Raw genomic sequence first — 26,996 nt, forward strand, 5'->3', positions numbered from 1 at the left:
ACTCTCACTGTGGGCGTGACTCGGTTCTGGATTCTCTCCTCTCTCGCACACCAAGCCCACGCAGGAGGAAGGGGAGACGGTCACACCGAGTACTCTGTCCCACAGCTTAGTGGCCAGTAAATGCTTGAAGACTAGGGACAGAGACGGACTGTAAACACCTCCCGGGGGCCCAGGGAGATAAGCGCCCTCCATTCTGCATACACGTGGGCTCAGCCTATGGAGGGAGCCCTGTGCTCCTGGCCGTGGCTGCTGGTCTGTGTTGTCACCAGTCCCCATGCATACCCCGCCCTCAGAGGGAGGGAAGCTCTCTCCAGATGGAGTCTCGGGACCCAGCAAGGTCAGATTATCTACTTTCATTCAGGGCAGCAAATAATACAGATGGTGCCAGGGAGTGGCAAGGCCATGGTGGGGGGGTGTCTTTCTCTTTTGGTAAAGTAACAACAGGAGAGACTGAGATTAGACATCAGAAAAAAACTTATGCAATGATATCCTGGAATAAGGAAGAGGTTTTTTTTTAGGGACCTTTGAGGAATTTTGACAGCCGCTGGTGTGGGGTCTAGGACAGGTGAAGCTGTGCCTGGAGGGCTGGAAGAGGCTCCAAGTGTCCTTCCAGGGCTGAGGTTCTTAGAATCAGCAAGTGTGTAGCCCAGGAAGAGTCCTGGAGATGCCACCTGCTGCAGTCTCTGCACCTCAGAGGAAGCCATCAAGGGCAGGCTCACCAGGAACTCTGGCCGCAACCCAGCGCTTTTCCTAGCGCGTGCTGCCTCTTGGAAGTCCCAAGAGCCATCCAGCCATACTCCGGGCAAGAGCCCAAAATAGCTAAGGATGTTTTACTCCCTTAATCTCTTCCCCAGCTACAGAGGAATCCTTCCTCGTCCTGGTCAGAATGGGACTGCCAGCTGGGCTCCTGTGTCGGGGAGATGGCCGTGTCCCCACACCTGTGCTCCTGGGCACACCGCGGTGCTCTCTAGGCCAGACCTAACCTGGGTTTCATCCTGGGGATGAAGGGGGTTGCCAAAGAGGCTCCTGGAATGGCGAGAGGGATTCAATGGCTATTTTTCTAAGGGCCTTCAAAGAGCTCCACGGAAACAGGCACTCGGTACCTGAAGCATGCCCCGTGGACGTGTATATATGGTCATAGGCTTTGGGAAGGCAGGACAGTAAAGGAAAACTGTAGAGAAACAAAATGGGTCAGACAGCTCAGAGCCCCAAGCAAGCTTAGGGGCCTACAGCTCCTAGTGCCCTCAGATGGGTACATACTGCCTTGGCCCAAGGCCCCTCAACTTGCCCACCCATCCAGGGCCTGCACAGCTTAGAGAGGCTCACGGCTCGGCACGGGCTCGGGCTTCAGAGGACCACTGACTTGACTTGACCGGTGTTTGTTAAAATGGAACCACTCCACTGGCCTGTTGTTTCTCTCTTGTACTTTCTGTAACGGTAGCTATTTATTGACTCTGGTAGCAGGCAGTTCTTAAATAAAGATGGTTTCTCAACCTGTTGAGGCAGCTGGCACCAGCTGTGGGCGTTTTTATCGTCAGGCGAAAGAATACCTACCTCCTCGTCCTGTTCTGTAACTCCAGAAGCTTTTCTCCAATACTTGCACATTTCACACAGTCAACTCTAAGTTACAACATATAATCCATACTGCTTCATTCACTCCTGGGAGGGGAAAAAAATGAGGCCAAGAGACTTTAAGGCAGGCCTGGGCAGAGCACAAGCAGGCACTGTGCTAGACTGGACTGGCTTTACCTGACACGGTGGCAGTAAACAACGCTTGTGTGATGGTACTGCTTCAAGGCTCCCCGATTTTTTAAGATGTTTGGGGTGTTGACTCAATGGTCCTAAAGGGAAGTCTTCTCCCTGTATGATCTTAGTGACCCCCCGCTGGTGAGAATGGGGGTCACTTCTTTGCTGCCTCTACTCTCTGCTCACAGCAGCCAAAAGTATTGAATTTCTAGTCAGTTTCCAGCTACAACATTCTTACACATTCAACAACCGGTCATCAAACTTCCATAACAGATGACGAGTGTGCAGAGACGCGCAGCCCTGTGTTTGAGTCTTTCAATGCAAGGTGGGTAGGGCTCCAGCCAACTGTGCCCTCAGCTTTTCTCAGGGAGGAGGGAGATGAAGGTGATTGAAGGCCCCACTACTCAGTGCTTAGCTATCTGCCCAGGGTCCATTTGGCATGAGAAATGCAGGCTGAGAGCGAGCCCCCAGAAGGGGCCCGCACAGACACCAGTATGACAGTGCAGCAGGGTCTTCTCTTCCACTTTGCACCCAAAGGGGAAACACCAGCCACTCTAGAACCCAAATGTCAGTCCAGTCAGCATCACCCTGACTCTCCACGGGCAGATTACATGCACAGAACTCAATGAACTGAATTGGGTTTTTGTCTTGACTAACATATCTGAGGGTCTTTTGTTCTCTTCCCTGCTCAATGCCTTCACATTCAAGAACCCAACAACACGCAGCAAGTTATAAACCTAGAGCTGTGCAATAGTCCATCTCATACTTGACTACTGCCTTGCAACCGAATCCTGGAAAAGTTATTCAGTGCGTTTGGGGTCCCAGTCTCTCCATTTGTAAAATAGGAAACAGTACTTCCCACTCCTCCTCCTTCCTCAGCAATGCAATATTCAGTCTATTACACAGAAAGTAAGAAACTCCTTTAACGGCTGCTGCTTCTAGCTTAAGATAGCTTGCTTAAAGCATAGCTGTCTTCTGAATGCTTCAGCAAATTGTCCCGTACTGAACTAAAATGCAGCAATAACATTCCTGAACTCAGGTCCAGTACTTCAGTTTACAAAGCAGTTTAACCCTCAGGATCTCACTGGATCCTCACAATCACCTGTTTCAAAAGTGAGGCCTTGGCCGGGCGCGGTGGCTCACGCCTGTAATCCTAGCTCTGGGAGGCCGAGGCGGGTGGATTGCTCAAGGTCAGGAGTTCGAGACCAGCCTGAGCAAGAGTGAGACCCCGTCTCTACTAAAGATAGAAAGAAATTATCTGGCCAACTAAAAATATATATACAAAAAATTAGCCGGGCATGGTGGCTCATGCCTGTAGTCCCAGCTACTCGGGAGGCTGAGGCAGTAGGATTGCTTAAGCCCAGGAGTCTGAGGTTGCTGTGAGCCAGGCTGATGCCACGGCACTCACTCTAGCCCGGGCAACAGCGCGAGACTCTGTCTCAAAAAAAAAAAAAAAGTGAGGCCTGCAAAGTGTCAGTCAGCTTGCTCCATTACATAGTTGACGACAGGACCAGGGGACCAGAACCCAGGTCTCCTGAAAACCATCCCCTCTGGGTAGGGGTGTGTGTAAAACTTATGATCTTTTCAAGAGCAATAGTAAAAATGACTCCCCATGCACGGGCCTTTGCTACAGATCAGAACCACCCATAAAACTTTTAAAAACCGAAGATGCTCTGAACTCATGATTTATATAATACATATCTAGGACGCTGAAAGGGCGTAGGAGTGAAGACTCTGCAGTAGCAACGAGCACATCCACACCATGCACCTGGGTTTCTAAACACTGTTCCCCACACTAAAAGGAACCAGGGTTCCTTGCAGAAATAGCAGACTCAGGTTTGGGGCAAAGAAAGTCCAAATGTGAGCCTGAGATACTGTGCTGTACTAGAAAGCAAGAAAATGCTCAAAGTCAAATGGGACTGTGGCAAAAGGTTGAAAGATCTGGCTTTACTGGCCAAGCTTGGGGACAATCTGAATATCAAGAAAGTGACTAGAGTAATGGATTATATATAATTCATTGAATAAAAAGAGAATCCACTGCAACCTCAAAAACAAAAAGAGGGTAAAAAGAATAAGCTTTTCTTTACAGAAAAGTGTAGGTTAATAAATCTAAAAACAACAAACTTAAAAGAATTACCATTTTGGGCTGGCAGTGGCTCACACCTGTAACCCCAGCACTCTGGGAGGCCAAGGCAGGAGGATTGCTTGAAGCCAGGAGTTCGAGACCAGCCTACGTAACATGGTGAGACCCAGTCTCTACAAAAAATTTTAAATATTTTTTGCATGGTAGTGCGCACCTGTAGTCCCAGCTACTCGGAAGGCGAGATAGAAGTATCACTCGAGTCCAGAAGTTTGAGGCTGCAGTGAGCTATGATCATGCCACTGTACTCCAGCCTGGGTGACAGAGCGAGACTATCTCAAAAAAAAAAAAAAAAAAAAAGAGAATTACCATTTTCAATCCCCAACATGTATGAGTGAATAAGGCAAGGATCATCAATGGATGTCAAAACATTTGTGAACAGTTTTTAGAAAATCAAGTAATTGCAAAATATTAAAGATCACGAATTACAAAGGGGCAAAATATACACACACACACACACACACACACCTTTGGAGAGATCTAGCAGTCACCACCTTAACCAAATAATCAAGCTTATCATCACCAATAGCGAGTCAACCTCACATTCCGATTCTCCTGCTGTGAGGCAGTAAGCACAGATCCATGTAGGGCTCTTGTCAAAATGCTTAAGATTCATTCCTCATGAATCTAATCATGAGGAAATGACAAATCCAAATAGCAGCACACTATCCCAGACTACTGGATTAGCTTGACTGTTCCATGAAATCAGTATCATGAAGAACAAAATGCAGGGGATCTGTTGTAAAATAAGAAACTTATGAGAAATGTAACACAAGAAATCTTTATTTGGTCCTGGATCACAAATTAAGTTAAAATGATAAAAGATTTTGGAAACTGGGGAAAACAGAATACAGGTTAAGTATCTCTCACCCAGAATGTTTCAGATTTCAGGTTTTTTCGAATTTTGGAACATTCACACTATACTTACGGGTTGAGCATCCCAAGTCGAAACCATCCAGAATCTGAGATGCTCCAGTGAGCATTTCCTTTGGGTCCTGTGTCAGCACCAAAAAGTTTCAGACTTTGGAGCATTACAGATTTCGAATTTTCATATTTGGGATGTTCAATTTGTATAAACTATATGTAAGTTAGGGAATTGTTAATTTTCTTAAGTATGATAGAGATATTGTGGTTACAGAGAATGTCATTATTAGGAGATGCATACATGATTTGGGAGTAAAGAATCACAATGTCTATGACTAGCTTTTAGAGGATTTAGCAAAATTAACATATATTTAAAAAGACAATCGTGACAAGCATTACCTGGTGAATCTCGGTAAAAGGTCTATGGATGGTCACTAAACATTTCTTTCAACTTTTCTATGACTTTGAAATTTATTTTAAAAGTTAAAGGTAAAGGAAATAACAGAGCTCCTGTAGTCGTCATTTAAACTGAATCAGCATCTTCAGGGTTGGGGAATCTTTTTATTTTTCAAAAAGTCATCGGTGATTCTGACACACATCTAAGAGAAGAGAACTACTAGTCTTTGGTTTCTGCTAGCTCCTCCTGTAGGTAAAGTGAAAGGAAGAAACGCTATAATTTTCTCAGTAGAATCAGCTCAGCTGGTGGCCAAGAGCCTTTTCCCTGATGGCTCCACGAGCCAATTATAATTCTCAGGCACAGTCTGGCCCCTCAGCAGCTTAAGAGTGGATTTCCTACTGAAGAATGACGGCGCTAGTCCTCCCTTGGGGGCCTTGGCTGCTGTAAGAAACCGATAGAATTGACCTTTCCAGAAATACAAGCTTCAGGGCACTGAAAGGGCTAAAAGGGAGGGAGCAGGGGGCAAGCCAGGGGACTGTCTGAATGGCCAGGGAAACCTACCAGGAAATGCAATTTAACACTGAATGGGAGGTTTACCTGGAGAGTAGAGGGAGGGCAGACAATTCATTCACATTTAGTGACTGTCTACTATTAATACATACCCAGTCAGATGTCATTACTAACAACCTCTGCCACACATAGGTAGGTATAAGCTACCCCTAACAAAGCAGACTATTTGTTCAATGTCTATTCTAAGAAACCTGAGGAAAATAAAAGCCAGATTAATTACAGGATAATTTAAATAAACACAAGAAATTTTAAACTAAAAGCAGAAAAGTTAAATCTCCATACAGATACTGTGAATTATTTTTATTGAAAGGAAAAAATGTTTTCACTATAAAAGCTATTAATAACATCCTTCTCCATGAACACGTTGCTCAGAAGAGGGGGAATGGAGGTGGGAAGGTATACAAGTTGTACAGGATAGAAAGTGAATGCAAGCTTGTTCCAACTGTTCCCAGGAACAGGGGCGATGCCTACAGTTTCCCGGGTACATAGTGGGCAAGGACGATCAGGAGGAGATTGATCTGGGACAAGCAGTTAGAGATTGCCCACAGCTGCCGCAAGACTCCCCCTCCACATCCCCTACTCATTCTTCTGGCAGTAGGAGTCCTCCCTCTTAGCCGATCCACTATCAGGCAGTCAGAACACTCACTCTCCTTAAAAGCTAGCTGGGCTTCCTGGGCAGCCAGTCCTTCTGGAACAAGGCTTTTAGGCTCTGGAGCCTGTCATTGCTGTAGGTCTCCCTCAGCACACTGCAGAGGGCAATGATCACCAACACACCACCCACCACTCCACTGGCGATACCTATTCCCAAGGCTGTTGCTACCTTCTTTCCCCACTTTGGGTGGTGAGGCTTGGAATAGTTGTCCAGATTAACTTCCAAGCCCTCATCTATTAACTTCTGATCCTCAGTAAGGGACTGATGGAAATTCAGGTTTACCAAGTTAGGAGGAAGGACCCTCAGCCCAAAATAAAGCCTCTTGACAAGTCTCAAGTTTTTTAACAGCTGCACATCACACCGGTATGTCCCCGAGTCATACTCCTGAGCAGACTGAAACTTCACAAAGTGGGAATTGGCTCGGAAGGGTTTGAAGACTTCGTCATCGGTTGAGATGATACCCCGAGCAAGTCTCCACGTGAATCGGAAAGCTTCCTGTCCGACCTCCAGGATGTCTGAACTCAGACAGCTAAGCTCAAATTCCTTCCCAATGAGAATGGTGAAATGGAGCATCCCACAGATCCAGTTGGTCAGGCATTCCAAGCGCTGAGACTTGCACTTCCTTCTCACTCCATCAGGGCCCACCTCACAGACAGTCTCCTCCTTATAGCCAAGGCCACAGGTGACAGTACAGGTTGTGGCATTGACAATAACTTTCCCCACAGCTTCTTGCAGCTTCTTAGGGATGGCCAGTGTTCTAGGTGTAGTCACCACCAAAGGCAGGTAGAAGGGCAACACCAGGATCCCGAGGATGAAACTAGTGGCCAAAACCTTCATGTCTTGGTAGGCACTGCACCACCCTCCACCAGCACCCCAAAGGTATTCCAGCTGACTTCTCTACAATATCATAACTTGATTCCTTTGACATGAGACAGCCTTCAAAATCAAAAGATACGATGCATGTATTGTCAATAAAGCAGTGCAACTTAATAAAAGACCAGTTCTTATTAACAGGGCTGCAAGGCAGAAAAAAAAATCACAATGCTGTTGCTTTACTATATATGCTTGGTAAAGACCACCCTACCATTCTTTTTACTTTTTTTTAGAGAATTTACATCTACCTCTTGGGAAGACAAAGATAAAAAGGCTTCAGAAACTAAAGTGAATTTCCAAATTATCGCAAATGCATAGTGAAATTACACTCTTTCTCACCCTTTCCCCTCCCCTCCAAACTGTGGAATCTAAAGGGTTTCCAAACACCAAGTTAAATGGCACCAAATAAGAAAACAAATACTAAAGTCTTAAAAAAAAAAAAAAAAAAAAGATTAACGTGAATTAAGTTCAAGTTAAAGAACCTGACTCATTGACTCTGAGTGCTCTTAACCCTTCTATAAAAAGATTAAGAACTCTGGACTGGGAGGCAAGTCACTTACCCTTCCTGAATTTCTATTTCCTCCTTCGTAAATTAAGACCTCCTTGCCTATTTCAGGACGATCACTTTTAGCATCAAATGATACACTGTGCATGAAAACACTTTGCAAAGTGTGAAACACTCTTCATTCATATGTAAGGGATTTTCACCAGAAATGAAAATTCATGAAGACAAGGGCCAAGACAACCTTTTAGAATCAGAACATTTAAGGCTCTGTTAAAGGCAGCTCCTCCCTCCCTTTCAGGTACTCTTCCTGCCCAAGGGTACCGAAGATGTTTTCTGGGCCAGACAACGCATAATGTTCTCTCTCAGCCTACTGCCTTTACTCTATAGGACAGAGGATCTCATTGTTCACTTAGGTCAAGGTTGCTATGAAACAGCTATGATGTCAAAGACAGGGTTCCCAGTCACACAAAAGATTAATAAATTGACACTCAGATTTGGCACTTATTAAAATAAAAAAACTCAGACTTTGTGAAACATTCTTTAGGAGACAAGTATTCAGTGGCTTTTAAAGCTATGTAATCTAAAAAAAAAAAAAGGCTAATGAAGAGGAATTTAACTGCACTTAGACTTGAAGTCAAGATCCTTGGAAGGCAGGAACCTCCTGGCATGCATTTGTGTAACTTCCAGAATGTCTAGCACTATGGCCTCTTCAGAGTACTTACACAAACATACTGAGTTAAAGAATTTGAAGAGGGATCACTCCTAGATCATCGTTTCAATTAACAACTTTGTGCTCAGATCATTTATTTATAATTTTGTGTACAGGCAGAAATCAAGACCACCTGCCCAGCCCTAGCCCTTGCAGATCCGCATTTCCACACAGAAAGATCTAACATCACCACAGTAAGCCACGTTTTCCACTGTACAAAAGCAAAGCAGCTGGTGACTTCCGGAAGTGAGCAGTGTTTACAAACGAACATCTACACCTGTTCTTTAATAAACATCCGATTTTATTTACAAAGCATTAAAGCTTCAGCAAGATATACCCAAGGCTAAGTCTCATCTTGTACAAAACTACAGAACATTTTAAAAAAACAAACAATGGGGGAGTGGGGAGGTGACAAAAAGGAAGAGAATATACATATATTGTACAAATCAAGAAAGTCAAACTAACATAGAAGGTTTTAGGAGTTGAAAAAAAAAATTCCAAAAGCATAAATAATTATTAGGAGCTGCTGCCAGAGACAATCTGACAGGGCTTAAGTCGCTTTTCTCAGTAGCTAGTTTAGGAGGTGGACACAGCACAAACACACAGATGCACAGGCAGAAGGCAGGGGAAACCAAGCCACTTCACACACGGAAATAAGGCAGAAACGCTTTGCATCACACAGTTTGCACACTATTGCAGGGGAAAGGACAAAGAAAACTGGAATGGATATAATATCTGTAAAACAAAAACATGTCTAGTGATCCACTTACCAATCTCAACCACTGGTCTAACTCATATGCAATTCACAAAATGAGCATTTAAAGAAAAAGTAATAGCATCTAACCATACAGATGTTTTGAAACTGACTCAGGGAGAGCTCTTTCTTCAATTATTGAATATACTGGTTCTAAAGGATGGAATGGGAGAAAGAGGCTCTTACTGATGTGTTCTACTTTGATTTCTATCCTAAAATCTAAAAGGTAATCAATGTGTTTGGCTACCTACAGGAGCATCCACCAACTGATAAAGATTTCACCATAAGCACAATATTTGAATTCTCCTTTGAAAATACCGACAAAATGATGATCCAGGTTAAGCACTTCTGGTCAACTAAAAGCACTACTCAGGGAGGCTACTGAGTGCCTGGCTTCCTGACTAAATTTTCAGAGAATCAAACACCTAATGTACACATCTATCCACTCTTTCTATCTAAAGAACAACAAAAGCAAAAAAAGGCAAAAAAGCTAGCAACCTTTCACAGAAAGGAAGTGACCGAAAACATAGAAAAAGGAGCATAGATACAGGAAGGGACTGATGGGAACAGATTTCCACAGGCAATGATAAAAAAAAAATTTCACCTTAATCTTTGATTTGAACTGTGTTGCTGCTGCTTTGATTTTGGATGGTTTTACCCTAGTCATTGCATAGATTCCCCAATCCCAATAAAAAAGAAGCTTGTTGAGTGACACCTTGGTTTGTTTCCATCTCTGGAAGCCAGCACACATAAAGTGATACACACTGCTGATGATTCTTTGCTGGAGATGGACAAAACTAGCTATCTTCAAAAACCATGATTAATGACAATGAACCAATACTGGAGGGAAACATGCAATGAAAGGAAAACAAGGAAAAACCTTGAATCTCTTACAGCCCAGCTTCTCGAGCAAAATGTAGTACGGTAGGTATAGGGGGGCCTTCTTATCTTTCTTCCCTTTCTGAAAATTTAAAATTTTTCAAGCACGTTCTTTCCTGCCCATCCTTTGTACACAATATGGAAATATAGGAGATATCTGGGGGGAAGGTAAGTTTAAAAAATGAAAGAAAGAGAATTAGCAACAGAAGTTTCCCTAGGATATTGTAGCAAAATTTCAGATAAGAACAAGTCACTCAAGGACATGCACTGAGGATGGAAGGCTAACAGGAGACAGGAAATGACAGCCAAAGTGATGCTGGGTACAATAACGTTGTATGAGCAACACATGGGTATTTTTTCTCCAGCAATATAACTAAGCATCAAAGTTTAAATGAGTCAAAACTCCTATTTGATGTCTTCACAATCCTCATTCCTGAGAGCCTATTTGGACTTATACTTGAAAAGGAAGGTAAGGGACATATACTCTTCTTCCATAATTCACTTCTTCATTCAAACATAAAATTCACTCCTCCCACCTCCTGGGTGGGAGGCAGAGGCCTTTGTTTTAAATTAAAGTCAATCTCAAATGACTGACCACAGTGTCCAGAGGCCACATGATGGCAAAGTGGGGAAGAACGAAGAACTTCAAGGGTCTTCATAACAATTCTGAGATTGCTCCTCCTGCTAAAGAGATTAGACACAAAAGGTTTTCTGTTAGCATTAACTTAGACCAATTACTTATAAAATAGAAATACTGATGGATGATGGATGATGCATTACAAGCATATATGAGCCAAGAATTTCCCCTTTTTAAGAAAAATTAAAACCAACTCCAACTCCCAATTACTCTTTATTGAAACAAACAATTCAAATCCCAAACCCCTACCCCCAATACTTTTCTCAGTACTGCTCCAAAGGGTGAGGGAAAAAGCAAAACGACCAGAGTTCTATACATCTTCTAAGCTGCTGGCCATTCTCTAAGGGGTTCACAAATAATGCTTAGCAATCCAAAAAGTGCAATAAGTGGAGGAAATTTGAGGGCACTACACCTTTAACCTTTCATATATTAGACTAATTAGTAACTACATGAGTAACAGTGAGCAAGAAACCCTTTTCCAAGCACCACTGTTCCTTAAGTGACATCCTTATCACCTTAGAATCCCAAATATGGTGAAATGTTGATGAAAGCTACTGTTTGCATTTCTATGCACCAACCGATCAATAAATAATATCCTAAATAGTAAAATCAAATGAACACTTCCCTGATTATTCCATAGAAGCTGTTCAACCTCTGAGGGACATCCTTAAATGGGCAGGTGTGAAATATTAACTAGGAAGTGTAAAAAGAGAACAAGGTGAAGAAAATCCTCCCAGATGTCATTTGGAATGGGGGAGAACATGCCACTTGACAGTAAAATGGTTAAAAAAAATAACTGCCCAAATTATGAAAGCAAAGTACTCATTTATAAAACTTTACTTTTAACATGATTTTTAAAGTTCCTGTACAAATGAAAACTGGCAATAAAAATATATTCACATTTGCCTGAAAACAGACGGAAATTATAACAAACTCTCTACTGAATGCTACAGTGTTAAAAATTGAGTTTAAACTTTTTATAGTTCAGTAAGATAAAGATAAAAAGTTGAGGTAGGCCTTGTTTTTCAGATCTCTCCTGACATAAAACGTAAGGAACCTCTTGAGCTGATTAAAGAAAACCTCTCAGATACAGGAATCCACTCCTCAATATCATACCTTTACCACTCTAAGGCTAGTTTCACTAATTGTTCCCATAGGTACCCTGATCGACTTAGTTTTAACAGTTTAAAAATGAACACAACATTGCCATTTCATTAAGCCTAAATCACGATGGGAGAAAGTGGTTTCATCACAAATCCAGAGCATTAATAATGGGCACACAAGATGACTGATATACAGATTAGCTGAGGGCAGATCACGTTTCTATACCATCTTGTTCTTGTAAGTAGAAAAAAGAAATAAATAAAAGCAAAGCGGGGGGTGGGGGGGTGGGAAGGACTTGTTGAGGCATCAGGCAACTAAACCAAACCAAAGCAGGCAATAGGATGAGCCAGGTAAGATATACAGAAAGAGCAACACAGAGGACTCCAGGCAATCTAAAGATCTGAAGCAGCAACTGCGCCCAAGGAAATGTATTATTTAGCTGCAACATAAAGGAAATCTCTAGTAATATAATATTAAGGAAAATTCAGCTCATAAACAGTTACTATTGGTACCTCCCAATAGCAGCCCAATCCAGGCTGGCCTAAGAGAACACTGGGTCATGATTTTCAAATCCTACTTACTTAGCTAGTAAGATCACATAGAATGAGAAAAAACATCCAACTAGCTATCTGAGTTCAGCAGGAATTCATAAATTAGTCTTTCGGAGACTGCTCTTTAAAAAAGAGAATGAAAAAACACCTCACTCACTACCGAGCATTTAAAACAGTCACAGATCCAGTAAGTGACTTGGAGGTGGTTCAGAGCCCCGAGGAGGGGCTGGCTGGCACCAGAGGCAGTGGTGCAGGGCAGCCCCAGGCAGGGAAATCCACATGGTGCCTGCCCATCCCCAGGAGAGGTGCCTTGGCTCACTTTGGCCTTTGCCACCCCCAAAAGACCTAGGTGCACACTAACCACCACCTCATGCCCACCATCCCATGAGGGCTTTAGACCACGTACATGACAGCCTCACTTTACTACTGATGTGTACTGCCAAGGAGCCCTAGTTCTTGAGCAATCCCAGGGCAACAAGGCAATTGGTGATTCTGTTCACATCCCAAGTTTCTCCAGATGACTGGCCTCTGGAGAGTATTTAAAGTAATTGAGGGACATTTGATAAATGGCGCAAACTATGTCAGCCTGGTCTCTCTGAAAAGGCCCAAGCTCAGGGTTACCCTTACCAAGCTTCACTGTTGGGTCTTCACTCAACACAGAGAGTGTCTTCATGGATGTGGGCCCTCTGGTGCTATCCAATACTGATGAGCTGTTTGATAGGAAAGAAGTTTCTGTAGCCCCAGATTCCAAATGGCCAGATTATTTCTATAGGGTCTATTTGTCTTCCAATTTTCCCTTGAAATGCATCATCTCCTGCTGCAACATGCAACAGACTACAGTAGCTTTGTTAGGGCTAATCAAGGTTTACGGAACAGTTTTTTCAGTAACCGGTCAATTGTAGATATTAACAAAGAGTTGTCATTCATCTAACTTAGGGTAGTAATACAACACCTATAATCCTGCCTTCAAACAATTTGACTCTAATGCAAAAGATGTTCATGGTGGGGGTGAGGGAGTATGGATAGGTCCACAAAACCTTGAGTCTACAAATACAACCCTCAAATTGACTTTTGAAGATGGTTCCACCTCAGGAATTCTGGATCAGGTTTCATTTCTTCTTATCTAGTGGAAAATTTACAACGACTGCACACTGCCTTTTATTGAAAATCTCCGAGGTGTGGATGAACATGAGATCCAAAGGCCAAAGAGTTTCTCTCAGTGGCCTTGGTGGGCCACATGCAAATCAGCAGCAGGTGCCAGCCAGACTCAGCCTGCTCTGGCCCTCTAGGACGACCATGTCATTGGATGAAGCCCTACCCTCACCCAGAGAATCCCACATATACAATATGATAGGTTGTCTTAAAACTGAGACTTCTCATGGAATTATCTGTGATATCTAGTTTCACTACTCCCCCCAGCAAATCTGCAGCCTTCACAAAGATTGAAACCACCCCGCAGCTGGTCAATAAAGCTGGATGCAGCCCTTCTATGGGAGTCTTGGAACCATGCCTCAACTCTCTTTTGAGATTTCTTAATGATCTTGTTCCACAGTACTCTGGAGTTTAATCTGGGCATTTCAGTGTTGGAGATTTCCATTCAGGAAAAGGAGAACCAAGGCCAGAGACGAAGGGAGGAAACATGAAGAAGGCTGTGTAGATTACATGGGGAAGCAGGCTGCGCAAGCGATAGAGAAGTCGGGGAAATGTTTGCAGTGATCTGTGCATGCGGTTTCTTTGCCTGTGTGTTGTCATAAATTACATTATCACTCTGGTGCTGCCATGTGGAAGTGTCCTTTAGTCCTTGTAAGAGGTAAAGCTGTTAAAACAATTGTCTCTATTTAAAATTGACCAATTTAAGTGCCTAATAATTAGAAAACAAAAGTCCAGTTTAAAGCACCCTCCTATTCCATGATACGAGTTCTAGCCTCTACTGAGATCAGTACTTTATTAAACTTTGTCAGTAAAGTGAGTGGGAATGATCTTTTAATGAGCCCTTGATAATGGAGTATCTACGCTTACCAGGAGGAGCTTTGAAATGCTGACTTATACAAATACATATATCCTACACACAGTTCAAAATTTTACTGTAAGCTTTCTCCCATCACTAAGCTAATAAAACTAATACATGTATTCAGTATTTTGAGAATTTTAGGGAATAAAAGGGCCCATTCCTTCAGGGCTGTGTAAACTTTCCAACACTTTGCTATTGACCCTAAGGTAGACATTTCCGAAGCACAGCTGAGAAACACCACTGCTGCCATACTCTGAGCTGCGAAACCCCACAGTGCTTCACGGTGCCTCTGACAGAGCCCAGTTCGGGAATTGCTAAAGATAATTAGTTACTGTTAGTGACCACATCAGCTAGAATTAAAAGTTGAAATCACTGTATTCTAGAGAAGAAAATGTGAGTTTTTTACAAATTTGAAATGATTTACCATGTACTTCCAAAGTACATGATAAATCATAGACAGGTTTTGACGAAGCTAGGATTCTATGTCCTAAAGTGTTTTAATTAATGGAATATGTTTGGCCATGTTTTAAATCACCCTAAACATTTTAGCCTTCTGGACTAGAGAAATCTATTTAAATTTGACCAATTTAAGTGCCTCACAATTAGAAAACAAAAGTTTCCTAAGTTTTTTATTTTTCTTCTGTAGTGGCATCAGCTTGTGCAAGAAGTGGGTTACGGATGATCATTTTATTTACATCTAGTCAATCTGCAATCTTTGTTGGCAATGCCCGTAGGACGGTTCTGGCTATTCTACTATGTACACAGACGTAGCCTTAGGTGGACCGACTGTGGAGGTGGTAACTGATTATCAGTACAACACCATGAACATTGTTGTTCGGGAAAAAATCTTGGTGCTCAGTGATACGGTGTTGAATTATGAAAAACTAAAGTCTAAATCTAGCAAACTCGAGGTGAAATACTTAAAATGATGAGTAACTGAGTCTGTTTTAGCTTCACTGTGGAAGAGATTCACGTTCAAAGACAATGACTAACTGAGGTAAGGTATAAATTTTTTTCTTCATTTTTTTACATTTTTTTTATTTTTTTTAAAAATAGAGATGGGGTCTCACTCTTGCTCAGATTTGTCTCAAACTCCTGAGCTCAAGCGATCCTCCTGTCTTGGCCTCCCAGAGTGCTAGGATTACAGGCGTCAGCCACGTCGCCTGGCCAGGTAAGGTATAAATTAAACAAAGAATTCTGTTTGCATTCTAGTACTTATCATCACATTTGGATTAACACACTTAGATTAAAATTTTAAAGCAAAAGGGAAAAAAAACTGCATGCAACCACTGATGTTAACAATGCTGCCTTTGAATCGACTAAACTAGCCACAAAAGAAATTGAGTACTGTATTAACTAACACAGGGCTCACATATAAAATAAAAACTTCCAAAACCCAGTGTCTGAATAGAAATGGATTCTAATTTGATTAATATTTTCTAAACAAAAGACCATTTAGGCTAGCTTCATGAGTATTTGGTAGGAAACTGAAATTGTTCTCCAATACCCAATAAAAATCCCTCAATCATATAAAAGTGAGTGTTAAGAAGCTACATAGATATTGTAGTTTCTCTGTTTTTGGTCATCTCCTCCTGTTTTCAGATATTGAGGAAAAAAACAAAAACATGTCATTTTCCTTAACATGATGGTACTAGTAACTCCATTATGGCTGCTAGACTACTGGGGGAGAGAAAGACACCCTCTGTGGGGTTTGAATGATTTGAAGAGAGAGAAGTAAGATGCTACAGCTAAACAGTCAGCAAGCTACATAGAATAAGCTTATATTTCTGGCTATTTGGCTGTTTCATTTGAGACTAAACAAATAAACAAAGAGCCTAAGAGCAAACACAAAGAAATGAATTAAAGCAGGGGTTCTTACCCTTTTTTGGGTGATGGATTCCTGTAGGAATCTGATAAAAGCTATGGATATCTTCCCCAGAAAAATATTCATATATTTTACATGTAATATCAAGGGAACATAGATTCCCTTGAAACCTATTATGGACCTAAGGTTAAGAGCCACTGAATTAAGCCAAATCTGGTTTAGCCTGCCCTTAGCAGCAGCTTAAAATTCAGAGACTATTTACTGCTGGGAAAAGGAGGGAAGGGAGAAAAAAAAAAATGCTGCAGTTAAACGGAGTCAGGGGCTGTACAAAGCAAGGCCACGAAGCAAGCCAGACAGCGCTCCCAATGTGTCCTTACCTGTCAAGGGCTGGCTGAGTTCCGCCTGCACTTTACCCTTCGCTGATCCTTCCAGAGGTAAACCTCTGTCCCCTTTGTAGAGTTTCGGTTTAAATGGAGAATCTTTCTCTTTACCTTTTGATCCTTTAGGCCGGCCTGCTTGCTTCTTCTTGGATTTGCCATCCCCCTTCACACCCAGTAGTGGATGGACTTCTGTAGAAGGACAGATAGGCTTGGACAGGGACCCACACAGCACCAGCCCCAACACCCCAACAGAGCTCTGTGAGCAAAGAATGTTGCTTTGTGTCTCAGATCCACTAATACAGGGAGGAAAGTTTACCTTGTTTATTATTTATAAAACCACGTGAGTAGCCATTAAATGAGAATTAGTTTGGCCAAAAGCACATGAAGCCTGTATGGGCCATACCAAGCCACAGCAACTCTGAACAGGAGCTGAAAGACGTACTGATGCTATTCCAAACCAAGCCACACACACGGAAAACACACACACACAGAGGCATGTGAGGCTGTGGAACCAGACAGATCAGAACAAGAATCTTGACCCCCTACCCCCACTTCCTGTGAGACCTTGGACAAATTACATAACCTCTCAAACATAACCTCAGCCTAAATTTTCTCCTTTGAAAAGCAGGGATAATAAATCAGCTTGCAGGATTGATATAAAAGTCAACAATGGTATACAAGCCACACAACCGTCCCTGAAACAGAATACACAATCAACAGCACCAGGGAAATGTACAGTTGCATGCTTACTGGATCTGTAGTTAGCTAAAAGGAAAGAGAAAGGAGGATGCCCAAGAGTAAACATACACACACCCCACCCCTCCATCCATCCCCACCTATCCCAAGACATGGTATTAACCATAAAGGCTTCCAGAGTCAGTCTGTAAAAGGTGGCAGGAAGAATGAAATGACTGCCCAGGTCTAACTAATACGTTACCACCTAATAAAACCACTCTATGAGAAAAAAATAAAAAGGAAGAAGAATGGTATAATAAAACAAACTTTGAGCCAGGCATCAGAAGACTTAAAGCGTGTCACCTTAGGGACAAGGTACCGACGGGCAGAACTCCCCCATTTTAAAAGAGAAGTGAACACAGATGTCATCATTACAAAGTTGGAAAACAATGTAAAAAAGACTCCTGGGAAAAGTCCTTTAACTGTAAAACTGTTCAAACAGGAAATTACCAGAGTGCGCTGGGCACTCAAGAGTAGTGGTTGTCAGACAACAGGGAAAAGATGCAAACTCTTACCATCATTTGGTACTCCTTGAAGTTCTATATTGGTTGTTTTGGGCTTCTTCTTGGGTGGCTGGGACCCGTCTGCTGACGACTGCCTCTTCTTCTCTGAACTAGCCCCTTCGTCCATCAAGGAGGTTTGGACTGCATCAGGTGGGGGGCCGTAAGGATTTTCTTCTGGGTCTTCTACCTCAGGGGCAATGGGTAAATACAATAGAGCCTTTGAATCTTCCAGCTCTTCATCACTATTTGGAACAGGATCAGACAAGGGATTGGAAAAAAAGAGGAGATAGTTGCTTAAACCATGAGCCCTTCCTCTATTGCCTATATTACACATAAGCAACACGTATGGATCTAGAACTTTAAGAAAGCCAAGATGAATAAAAAGAAATCAGACACCATGATTAATAAAATCGGTAGTAAAAATAAACAGGATAAATGAATTATTTCAGTTTCTTAAATTCTCTATCAGGGAGAAAGGAAGGGGAAGTAGGACTAGAGAAGACTATATCACATTTCTTGTATACCCAAGGAGTTCTCTCTTTTACCAAAGGGGCAGACAGGACTGCAGGGATGGCCAGAGGAACTGAATAGCACCCTCACCGCCGCCTGAGACTGAGGAGGAGGAGCATCCTAAACTGCCCAGCCCTCCATGCCGGCTCACCTGCTACAGAAGGCAGCAATGGGGTCCACACTGGTAACATCCACCTCCTCATCTTCTGCAGCATCAGCCCCTGTAGGACAGAAACACAGGAGAGGTTTGAGAAGAAGTGGAAAGCTGCTTTTATTTGCAGCTTAATGGTTTTCATAAACTGAAATCCAGAAGCAACAAAGGAGGAAAACTAAACAGTTCATATTTAACAAATGTGTACTGAATTTCCACCCTTTGTTAGGCACTAGAAATAGAGCGATGACCAAGAAAATTGGGAATAGTTCAGTAAAAGCTTCACAGTCTAACTGGGGAGACAGATACAAACAGATAATTTCAATTTAATACAGTAAAGGTATGTGCAATGTGCTCAGGAGACGGCAAGGAGGAACAATTTATGTGGAAGTCTGGGAAGGCTTAACAGAACATAACCCAACAATGCCAATACAATCCAAAACATTCTGCAGCCCTGGAGGTCTTCCTAAAACACATGAGGCATGAAAGTTATCTAGTATCACAAAAGTTAGGACCAGTACTTTCAAGCTGGTGCATACTAACCTCAAGCCTGACTTCCTGGTTCCTGGCACCACTAAGTGACCCAGGAGTCAATGATCTGTGGCATGAATCATTGACTCACTGACAGTGACAATTGGGCATCCTAAGCATTGACACACATGGACCCCTCCTATGCATAAAGCCCTGCGTTAGACATGATGGAGAGAAAAAGTCAGATCTTTATTCTCAAGGAGCTCCTATCTAGAAGTTCACAAGAGATAAAAATAACGATGATTACAGTCATAATCATAATGGAAAATGACACCTGAGTGCCTATTATGGCGTAGGCATATATTAAGTGTGTTACATGAACTATTTCATTTGTTCCCCTCAACTCTAAAGGGCAGGTACTATATTACCCCTATTTTATAGATGAGGAAATTAAGGTGTAAGTATTAAGAATAAGTATTTTGCCCAAGGCAGTCTGACTCCAGAGCCTGTGCTCTTGACCTTTCCCTTACTGAGAAAGGAGAGACAGAACACACGACACAAGCCAAGCACTGGGCACACGTGGCACGTGGCTGCTCTGCCAACTGCTGCGTGTCCACTGCACTTAATCACCTGCAGTTAATCAGGAAATGCAAAGGGAAATGTCAAGAGAGCTGCCTGAGCTCTGGTAATGCCCATATAAGCCCTTAGTTAATGGTTTATAAATGAAGACTCTCCAAACACTGTGAAAACTATGTAAGTTTAAAGAACAAAGTGACATTTTAGCCTAAGTACTAAATAAATTTACAACACAAATTAAGAATATTAAGTGAACCAATTATTTTCCCTTTAGGAAATACTATCTGCAATTGATAAATATTACCTGTTTGCTCAGGCTCACTCTTATCTTCATCTTCAATATCAAACTCTGATTCCCTTTCCTCATATTCTACATTTTCATCCAATTCTTTGAAATCTGGTGCAAATGCACTCCAGTTTTCCTATGCCACAAACAAAATATACTATTTAACCACATGAGAAAGCAATAATCGGTAACCTAGACATTAATATTAATAATAAAATGAAAGATTTGAGCACGAAAGAGACTAACAACTCTGAGATTAAATTTGGCAGATTAAGAATAAAAATTAGGTATCTGTAGGCTTTACTATCTTAAGGTATTTTCTATCTTAAACATTTTAAGTTATTAACTATAGCTTTTTCATAAATAATTGCCTTCTTTCATCTTTTAATATGTAATTTTGAAGGAAAATGTTAAATTTTCTTCAAAGTACACAGATTATAAATATAGTTTAAAAGGGTTCAAAGTAAAACCAAGATGTAAAACAGAAACTGAGCTGAAACTAAGAAAAGCAAAAGAAAAATATGTATTGAATAAATCGCAGAAAAATGTAACAGAAAAGTCTAGTGTCAAGATTTTCTCCCTGAAAACAAATCTAGTAAACTAGCTTGGGACCAAGACTTTCCTATCAAAATAAAGTGAAACTAGATGCATTGAACCTATTTAATTAGGTTGTAAGAATCATATGCAATAAAAAAAGCAAACAAGATAATTATTAGCTTACTATGTATCTAGATGGTTCTTTGATAATAACTAGGGGTATCTAGTTTCAAAGCAAGTAAACCAGAAAAATACTTACCACTTGATTTTGTGCCCAGATAGATACCACTCCACTAGAAATGGATGCTATGATGGGTCGAACAGGATGCCACTAAATTTTAACGGAAAACAAAAAATAGATTGTAAAATAGATTCAAGATATTCGGGCTTATGTAACAACACCAATGGCCCACCACTCTACTCACAGCTACATCCAAGAGGAGTTCTCCTCTCGTTCCATGGAGAATCTTCACCAGGTTACCGATGCTCTTCTCCCAGATGTACAGGGCATGCTGCCGGGCAGAACCTGCCACTATGTATTCCCCATCCCCAGAGAAACAACATTTCTTCCACGGGGTCCTAAAGTACAAAGAAAGTACCAAGGAGAACTGGAACCTGAGTCCAGGTCATGAATTATCACATATTCTTCTAGGTCGTGACACATACCTATTCACCAAGTCCTGCAGTTTTTGCATGGGTTCAGGCTCTCCATCTCTTCCACAGGTTAAGATTTCTCTGCCATCATAAACTCTGATTATTCGATCTGCCGTGTTAATTAAAAAGCAACTACAGGAATGAGAAAAACATCAACACCAGAGGTCATAATCTGTTCCTGTTAAGATTTTCTGTTATTATCAGTTACTTAGAACAGTGCCACAAAACAACTAACTAGGGAGAAATTGAATAAAAATCTAAGTAGGAGCATACTTATATGAGCATACTTATATGTCTACTTGTCACCTTTCAACCCAAAATATAATTTGAATGAGAATATGTTTTATAACTTCTTGTGTATACCTGAACCCAAAACTTACAAACTGTCAGTATTAACTAAGACCCAAGACCTCTAAGCTGAAACCAACTTGCTAAATTCACAGGTTTGTAGTTAAATGCATATAAACACTTCATTTCACTGGCCTGTTATATATACAATATATTCTTCTTAATGAATTAAACTAAATATGTCATTTTAAAATGTCCAACTTTTTACTATAATGACATCAGAAATCTTAGAAATCTGTCTAGAATAAGTTATATTTCATCACTTTCTTACCGGGACTGTGTCTGGGTCTGCTGCCCAGACCCGAGTGCAGTGGTGTAATCTTTGCTCACTGCAGCCTCGATCTCCTAGGCTCAGTGGATCTTCCTGCCTCAGGTTCCTCAGTGGCTGGGACGACAGGAGTGCATCACCATGACCTCTATTTTTTTTTTTTTTTGTAGAGACAGGGTCTCACTATGTTATTTGAGGCTAGTCCCCAACTGCTGGCCTCAAGCAATCCTCTCACCTTGGCCTTCCAATTGCTGGGATTATAGGCATGGGCCACGGAATGTCCTTTACGTATGGCTGTTCCTAACCAAAATAGGATGACTATTATCTCTTCTTGTTTCTGCTGATATACCTACTTCTAACTGGGTAACCGAACTTATTAGAATAACATACAAAATTAAGAATAAATAGCTTTTATATAAATGCATGTTCAGTTACAATGTGAATTTTATGACATCAGTTCTGATTATAATAATAGCTAATCTTTATCTAGTCCTTACTAAATGCCAGGCATTTTGGTTCTAAGCACTGACCACTCACCTTATAATATATACAAAAACTGCAAATCTCAATGTATTTTTGCATTCCACTGAATTTTAAAACTGTCCTTGGTGAGATCATTACTTTAAAAAAAAAAGAAAAAGAAGAAATAAAACTGTCCCTGAAAAGGTAAGATCTTGCTCACCTCCCTTTCCGGGCAAATTCAATTGATTTAATGGCCGTGGTATTGCTTGTTCCAGTTGTTACTCTGAAGGAAGCAACAAGATCCTGAGAATCGGTTTTTAGGACCAAAATCTAAAGTTTGAAAGAGAGAGAGAGAAAAAAAAAGTAAGTATTCTGATTAATAATAATGAGATCTGGCTTTTGTTTCTAAAATTGGGCAGAGACTGGGTAAAAATATAAACATTTCCATTCCCACGTATTCAACCTGATCATAACTAGCATTTCCTTTTTGTCTTTTCAAATAAAGGACAAGGTTTTAAACAATTCTTAAAATATAATGTTTAGGATTATTCACAATAGCCAAAAAGTAGAGGATTACATTATAATATTATATATTTAATATTTATTATATATATTTAAATAGATTTACAATTATTCACAATAGCCAAGTATACACTGACAGATGAACAGAAAAACTTGGTATATACATGGAAAATTATTGAGCCTTGAAAAGGAAGAAAATTCTGAAACATGCTATGACGTGGATGAACCCTGAGGACATTATGCTAAGTGAAACAGGCCAGTCAAAAAGGGCAAATTCTATATGATTCCACTTGTCTGCGGTACCAGAGTCGTCAAATTCATAGAGATAGAGAATAGAATGGTGGTTGCCAGGGGCTAGGGAAGAGCAGTGATTGGGAAATGACTTGTTCAATGAGTCCTGAGTTTCAGTTTTACAAGAGGAAAAGAGTTCTGTGGATGGATGATGGTGATCGCTGCACAAAGTAAATGCACTTAATGCCACTGAACTATTTATATAAAAATGGTTGAAAGGGTAAATTTTATGTTATATGTATTTTAACACAATTTTTTTAAATTGCCACTTTGTAAAATAGACATGCAATTCTACTATCCCATGTGTCCCAGTCAAAAAAAAAAAAAACAAAACACCAAAAAACACAAGTCATCTAATGGAACTACTTTAACTCTAAACATAAAAAGAATCTTGGGCCCTGCTCGGTGGCTCACGCCTGCAATCCTAGCACTCTGGGAGGCTGAGGCAGGAGGATTGCTTGAGCTCAGGAGTTCTGAGACCAGCCTGAGCAAGAGCAAGACCGCCACCTCTACTAAAAATAGAAAAAAAAAAAATTAGCCAGACAACTAAAATCAGAAACAAAAACTTAGCTGGGTGTGGTGGCAAGCACCTATAGTCCCAGCTACTCAGGAGGCTGAGGCAGAAGGATTGCTTTAGCCCAGGAGTCTGAGGTTGCTGTGAGCTAGGCTGATGCCACAGCACTCAGTCTAACCTGGGCAACAAAGCAAGACTCTGTTTCAAAAAAAAAAGAAAAGAACCTTGGCCAGGTGCAGTGGCTCACACCTGTAATCCTAGCACTCTGAGAGGCCAAGGCGGGAAGATTACTTGAGCTCAGGAGTTTGAGACCAACCTGGGCAAGAGCGAGACCCTGTCTCCACTGAAAACAGAAAAAATTAGCCAGGTGTGGTGGCACACACCTGTAGTCCCAGCTACTGGGGAGGGTGAGGCAGGAGGATCCGTTGAGCCCAGGAGTTTGAGGTTGCAGTGAGCTATGATGACCGCCAGTGTACTCTAGCCTGGATGCTAGACTTTGTCTCAAAAAAAAAAGACATTAAAGCTCACCTAACCTGACTTCTTACTCCACAGAAGAAACACCTTCGACAATGTTTCCCAGATAGAAGGGCCTACATATTCCAAAAGGCAAGGTCAGAAGTATAACAAGAAGAAAAAAGGAAGGATAATAAAGTCTCAGTTCTAGAGGTTAAGCTGGCCTGAATTATACAATATTTCATAAAACCAGATATTAAGACATTTATTTTCATCAGCAGTGTTCCAGTTGATAACATGACTTTTAAATTTTATAATTTAGTAATGGCCCTTCATTACTAGCATCTAGTTAAGGCTCTTCCACCATTTTCTAGGTCAAATAATCTCTGACCACTCTAAATTCAAAAAACAAATTGTTATTAAGGCATGGGAGAAAAATAGGCTATATTTGCTACAGGCAGAAGTCATGCTTAGTCCAGGAAGAAAAGAAATTTCAAAACTAGTAAACAAGGAAACATGAAATAAGCCAATGCACAAGATGCCTAATCCTTATTTTACCAACTTGTAGGCTTCAAGGCTTACCTTGCCTTTTGCATTTCCCGTATAAATATATTCCCCTCGCCTATCAAAAGATGCCACCACGTTCAAATCGGAGTCATCGTCTACCGGCAGAACAACATGTTTGGAATCTGAAAGGGTCAACATGACAGGAGCAGATTTCATGGGACACACGAGAACCTTGTTCCTGTTTAAAAATATGAACAGTACATTGGCTGTTGCTTTGGCATCAGCAGGCTGATTCCCTGTCCTTTTCCCTGATCCCTGTCCACAACGCTCATCAACTCTCCCAGCCTCAGCAAATTTGAATAGTGAAAATATAATTTCCAAATGTCTAGTAACAGGGAAAAGACAGTAAAATTATGGGATCTTACTCTGACAAATATAATCATCCAAAATAAATGTGAAGATATAGCAAACTAGTAAAATATGAAATAAAGTGAAAAGGCAAAATATTGATTGCAACTATATAAAAACATCTATTTGTGTGCATTTAATACGTATTGAGACATGAGGCACTATATAATAAGCTTTATACTTAAAGAGAACTTGACTGAAAGAGAACCCAGGGAAATGAAAACAGTTATGTCTGGGTAATAGAATAGTGAGTAACTCATTTTCTTAAATGTAGCTTTAATGTTGAACTGTTTCCCCCTCCTAAAGAAATCCAAATAGTTAAAGGGGGAAAAGCCCCAGGTCACGGCCGAGTGATTACATTTATTCCCACCTTTGCCATTCCCAAAGTCTTAATATTAGCCAGTTTTAAATTATATAATACAGTAACACTCTCCTTAAATGTATTCAGCAGAGCCAACCTAGACAGAAAGATTTTATGTAGAAGGTTTGAAGAGATGTGTGTTTACCTCCTAAAACCTTAAAATTATCCTAAGGCCAGACCTAATCCACATAGAATTAGACCCCATCCCAGGAAGGAAATGCTTAGATTAAACATACTGATCTCGTGGATGATACTGGACTTTTAAGATGGGTGAAGGGAATCGAAACCTCTGGTCGCAGTCGCCTGAAAGAACGTCCCACTGTGACACTATGTTATCAGTGGAAGCACTCACAAGCTTATGGCCATCTCGACTCCAGCTGGGGAGAAAAAGGGGTAAGTTAGTACATAGTCTAAGTTAAAGTACATCATACCACTCTTCTCGATAAAATGTATGAGTCACACACATTGTCCTAATTGCACAGGTCAGCGATGTTTGTTGTTTTGTTTTTCTTAATATATACTCAAATCCACAACAACCTTTCCCAATTAAACAGTAAATAAGAATGTTTTCATATCTAGTAGTGGAAGCTCTTAGTATTTCAAGTTAATACTACAAGTGTTCAGTGAAATAACAGAGATTCATGGGCTAGGCATGGTGGCGCATGCCTATAATCCCAGCACTTTGAGAGCCCAAGGCGTGTGTATCACTTGAGCCCACGAGTTCAAGACCAGCCTGGGCACAACATAGCTAGACCCCATCTCCACAAAATATTTTTAAAATTAGCTGTGCATGGTAGCACATGCCTATAGTCCCAGCTACTTGGGAGGCTGAGGCAGGAGGACCACTTGAGCCCAGGAGTTCGAGGCTGCAGTGAGCAGCTACGAGCCACTGCACTTCAGCCTGGGTGACAGCATGAGACCCTCCCTGTCTCTTAAAAAAAAAACTACAGTCTCAAAACAATAACCCACATGCTCAGCAGGTTTCAACTGAAAATCACTTGTCACAACTCCAGAACAAAGAAAATCTTGAACTGAATAAGAGAAGACAATCAACAGATATTAATGTAGAGAAGACATAGATGTTAGAATTATCTTTCCTGGACCATCTATCCCATCTGTAGCACCTCTGCTTGAGAGTTCTTTACTCTGAGTAAACATTCATTTCCTTGTAACTTTGGTTCACTACCTACTAGTTCTGTTTCTCCTTCCTGGGCCATATTTTTCTGTCTTCCACAAATCAGCTCTCTGATAGTTGATGACAGCTATCATATAAAACTTCTCTTAGTGAAACTTCCTTAGTCCCTAATATGTTCAGATGTTACACAAAGATTAAAATAATACTTAAAGGTATATTCTGGGCCTGGCACGGTGGCTCATGCCTGTAATCCCTGCACTCTGGGAGGCTGAGGTAGGAGGACTGCTTGAGGCCAGGAGTTTGAGACCAGCCTGAGCAAGAGCAAGACCCCACCTCTACAAAAAACAGAAAAATTAGCCAGGCATGGTGGCGCACACCTGTAGTTCCAGCTACTCGAGAGGCTGAGGCAGGAGAATCACGTGAGTCCAGGAGTTTGAGGTTGCTGTGAGCTATGATGACACCACTGCACTCTAGCTCAGGCGACAGAGTGAGACTCTGTCTCAAAAAAAAAAAATTAGGGAACAGTTAAATAATTATGATGCATGTATACTATGCAATACTATATAGACAATTATTTAAAACAATGAGACACAGAAAAAGGTCCACTATATGTTAAATGGAAAAGCAAACTACAGAACAAAATATACGGTATGGCTCTATTTTTGTTTAAAAACATATGTGGATATATATATTTATGCTGTCCTATA

The 26,996-nt window shown here is 41.2% G+C and overlaps 2 protein-coding genes across 8 annotated transcripts in view; both read right to left on the minus strand.

Moving 5' to 3' along the window:
- Window positions 1-6,002: 6,002 nt before the first annotated feature.
- TMEM81 (transmembrane protein 81) lies at window positions 6,003-7,659 on the minus strand. The gene has a single exon (XM_045536330.1). The coding sequence runs from the start codon at window positions 7,204-7,206 to the stop codon at window positions 6,376-6,378; it is 831 nt and encodes a 276-aa protein (XP_045392286.1). The 5' UTR covers window positions 7,207-7,659; the 3' UTR covers window positions 6,003-6,375.
- Window positions 7,660-8,722: 1,063 nt separating this feature from the next.
- The window catches only part of RBBP5 (RB binding protein 5, histone lysine methyltransferase complex subunit), a 28,494-nt gene continuing 10,220 nt past the window's right edge, over window positions 8,723-26,996 (minus strand). The window contains exons 4-15 of one of the 7 annotated variants that reach the window (XM_045536331.1): window positions 25,391-25,531; window positions 24,461-24,623; window positions 22,319-22,428; window positions 21,033-21,152; window positions 20,792-20,945; window positions 20,626-20,697; window positions 19,848-19,965; window positions 18,497-18,566; window positions 17,848-18,077; window positions 16,595-16,786; window positions 13,009-13,091; window positions 10,688-10,773 (exon numbers count right to left, since the gene is read on the minus strand). In XM_045536331.1, the coding sequence (XP_045392287.1) occupies window positions 13,051-13,091; window positions 16,595-16,786; window positions 17,848-18,077; window positions 18,497-18,566; window positions 19,848-19,965; window positions 20,626-20,697; window positions 20,792-20,945; window positions 21,033-21,152; window positions 22,319-22,428; window positions 24,461-24,623; window positions 25,391-25,531 (1,411 nt within the window). In that variant the 3' untranslated portion in view covers window positions 10,688-10,773; window positions 13,009-13,050. Of the gene's footprint in view, window positions 11,420-13,008; window positions 13,092-16,594; window positions 16,787-17,847; window positions 18,078-18,496; window positions 18,567-19,847; window positions 19,966-20,625; window positions 20,698-20,791; window positions 20,946-21,032; window positions 21,153-22,318; window positions 22,429-24,460; window positions 24,624-25,390; window positions 25,532-26,996 lie in introns of all 7 variants that reach the window. The other 6 variants (XM_045536334.1, XM_045536336.1, XM_045536335.1 and 3 more) reach the window with 6 other exon arrangements.

Source organism: Lemur catta, chromosome 23 (genome assembly GCF_020740605.2).
Source record: "Lemur catta isolate mLemCat1 chromosome 23, mLemCat1.pri, whole genome shotgun sequence".
NCBI lineage: Eukaryota > Metazoa > Chordata > Mammalia > Primates > Lemuridae > Lemur > Lemur catta.

Coding starts and splice junctions, on each gene's coding strand:
- TMEM81 (XM_045536330.1), bottom strand. CDS start 7,206: ATGAAGGTTTTGGCCACTAGTTTCATCCTCGGGATCCTGGTGTTGCCC.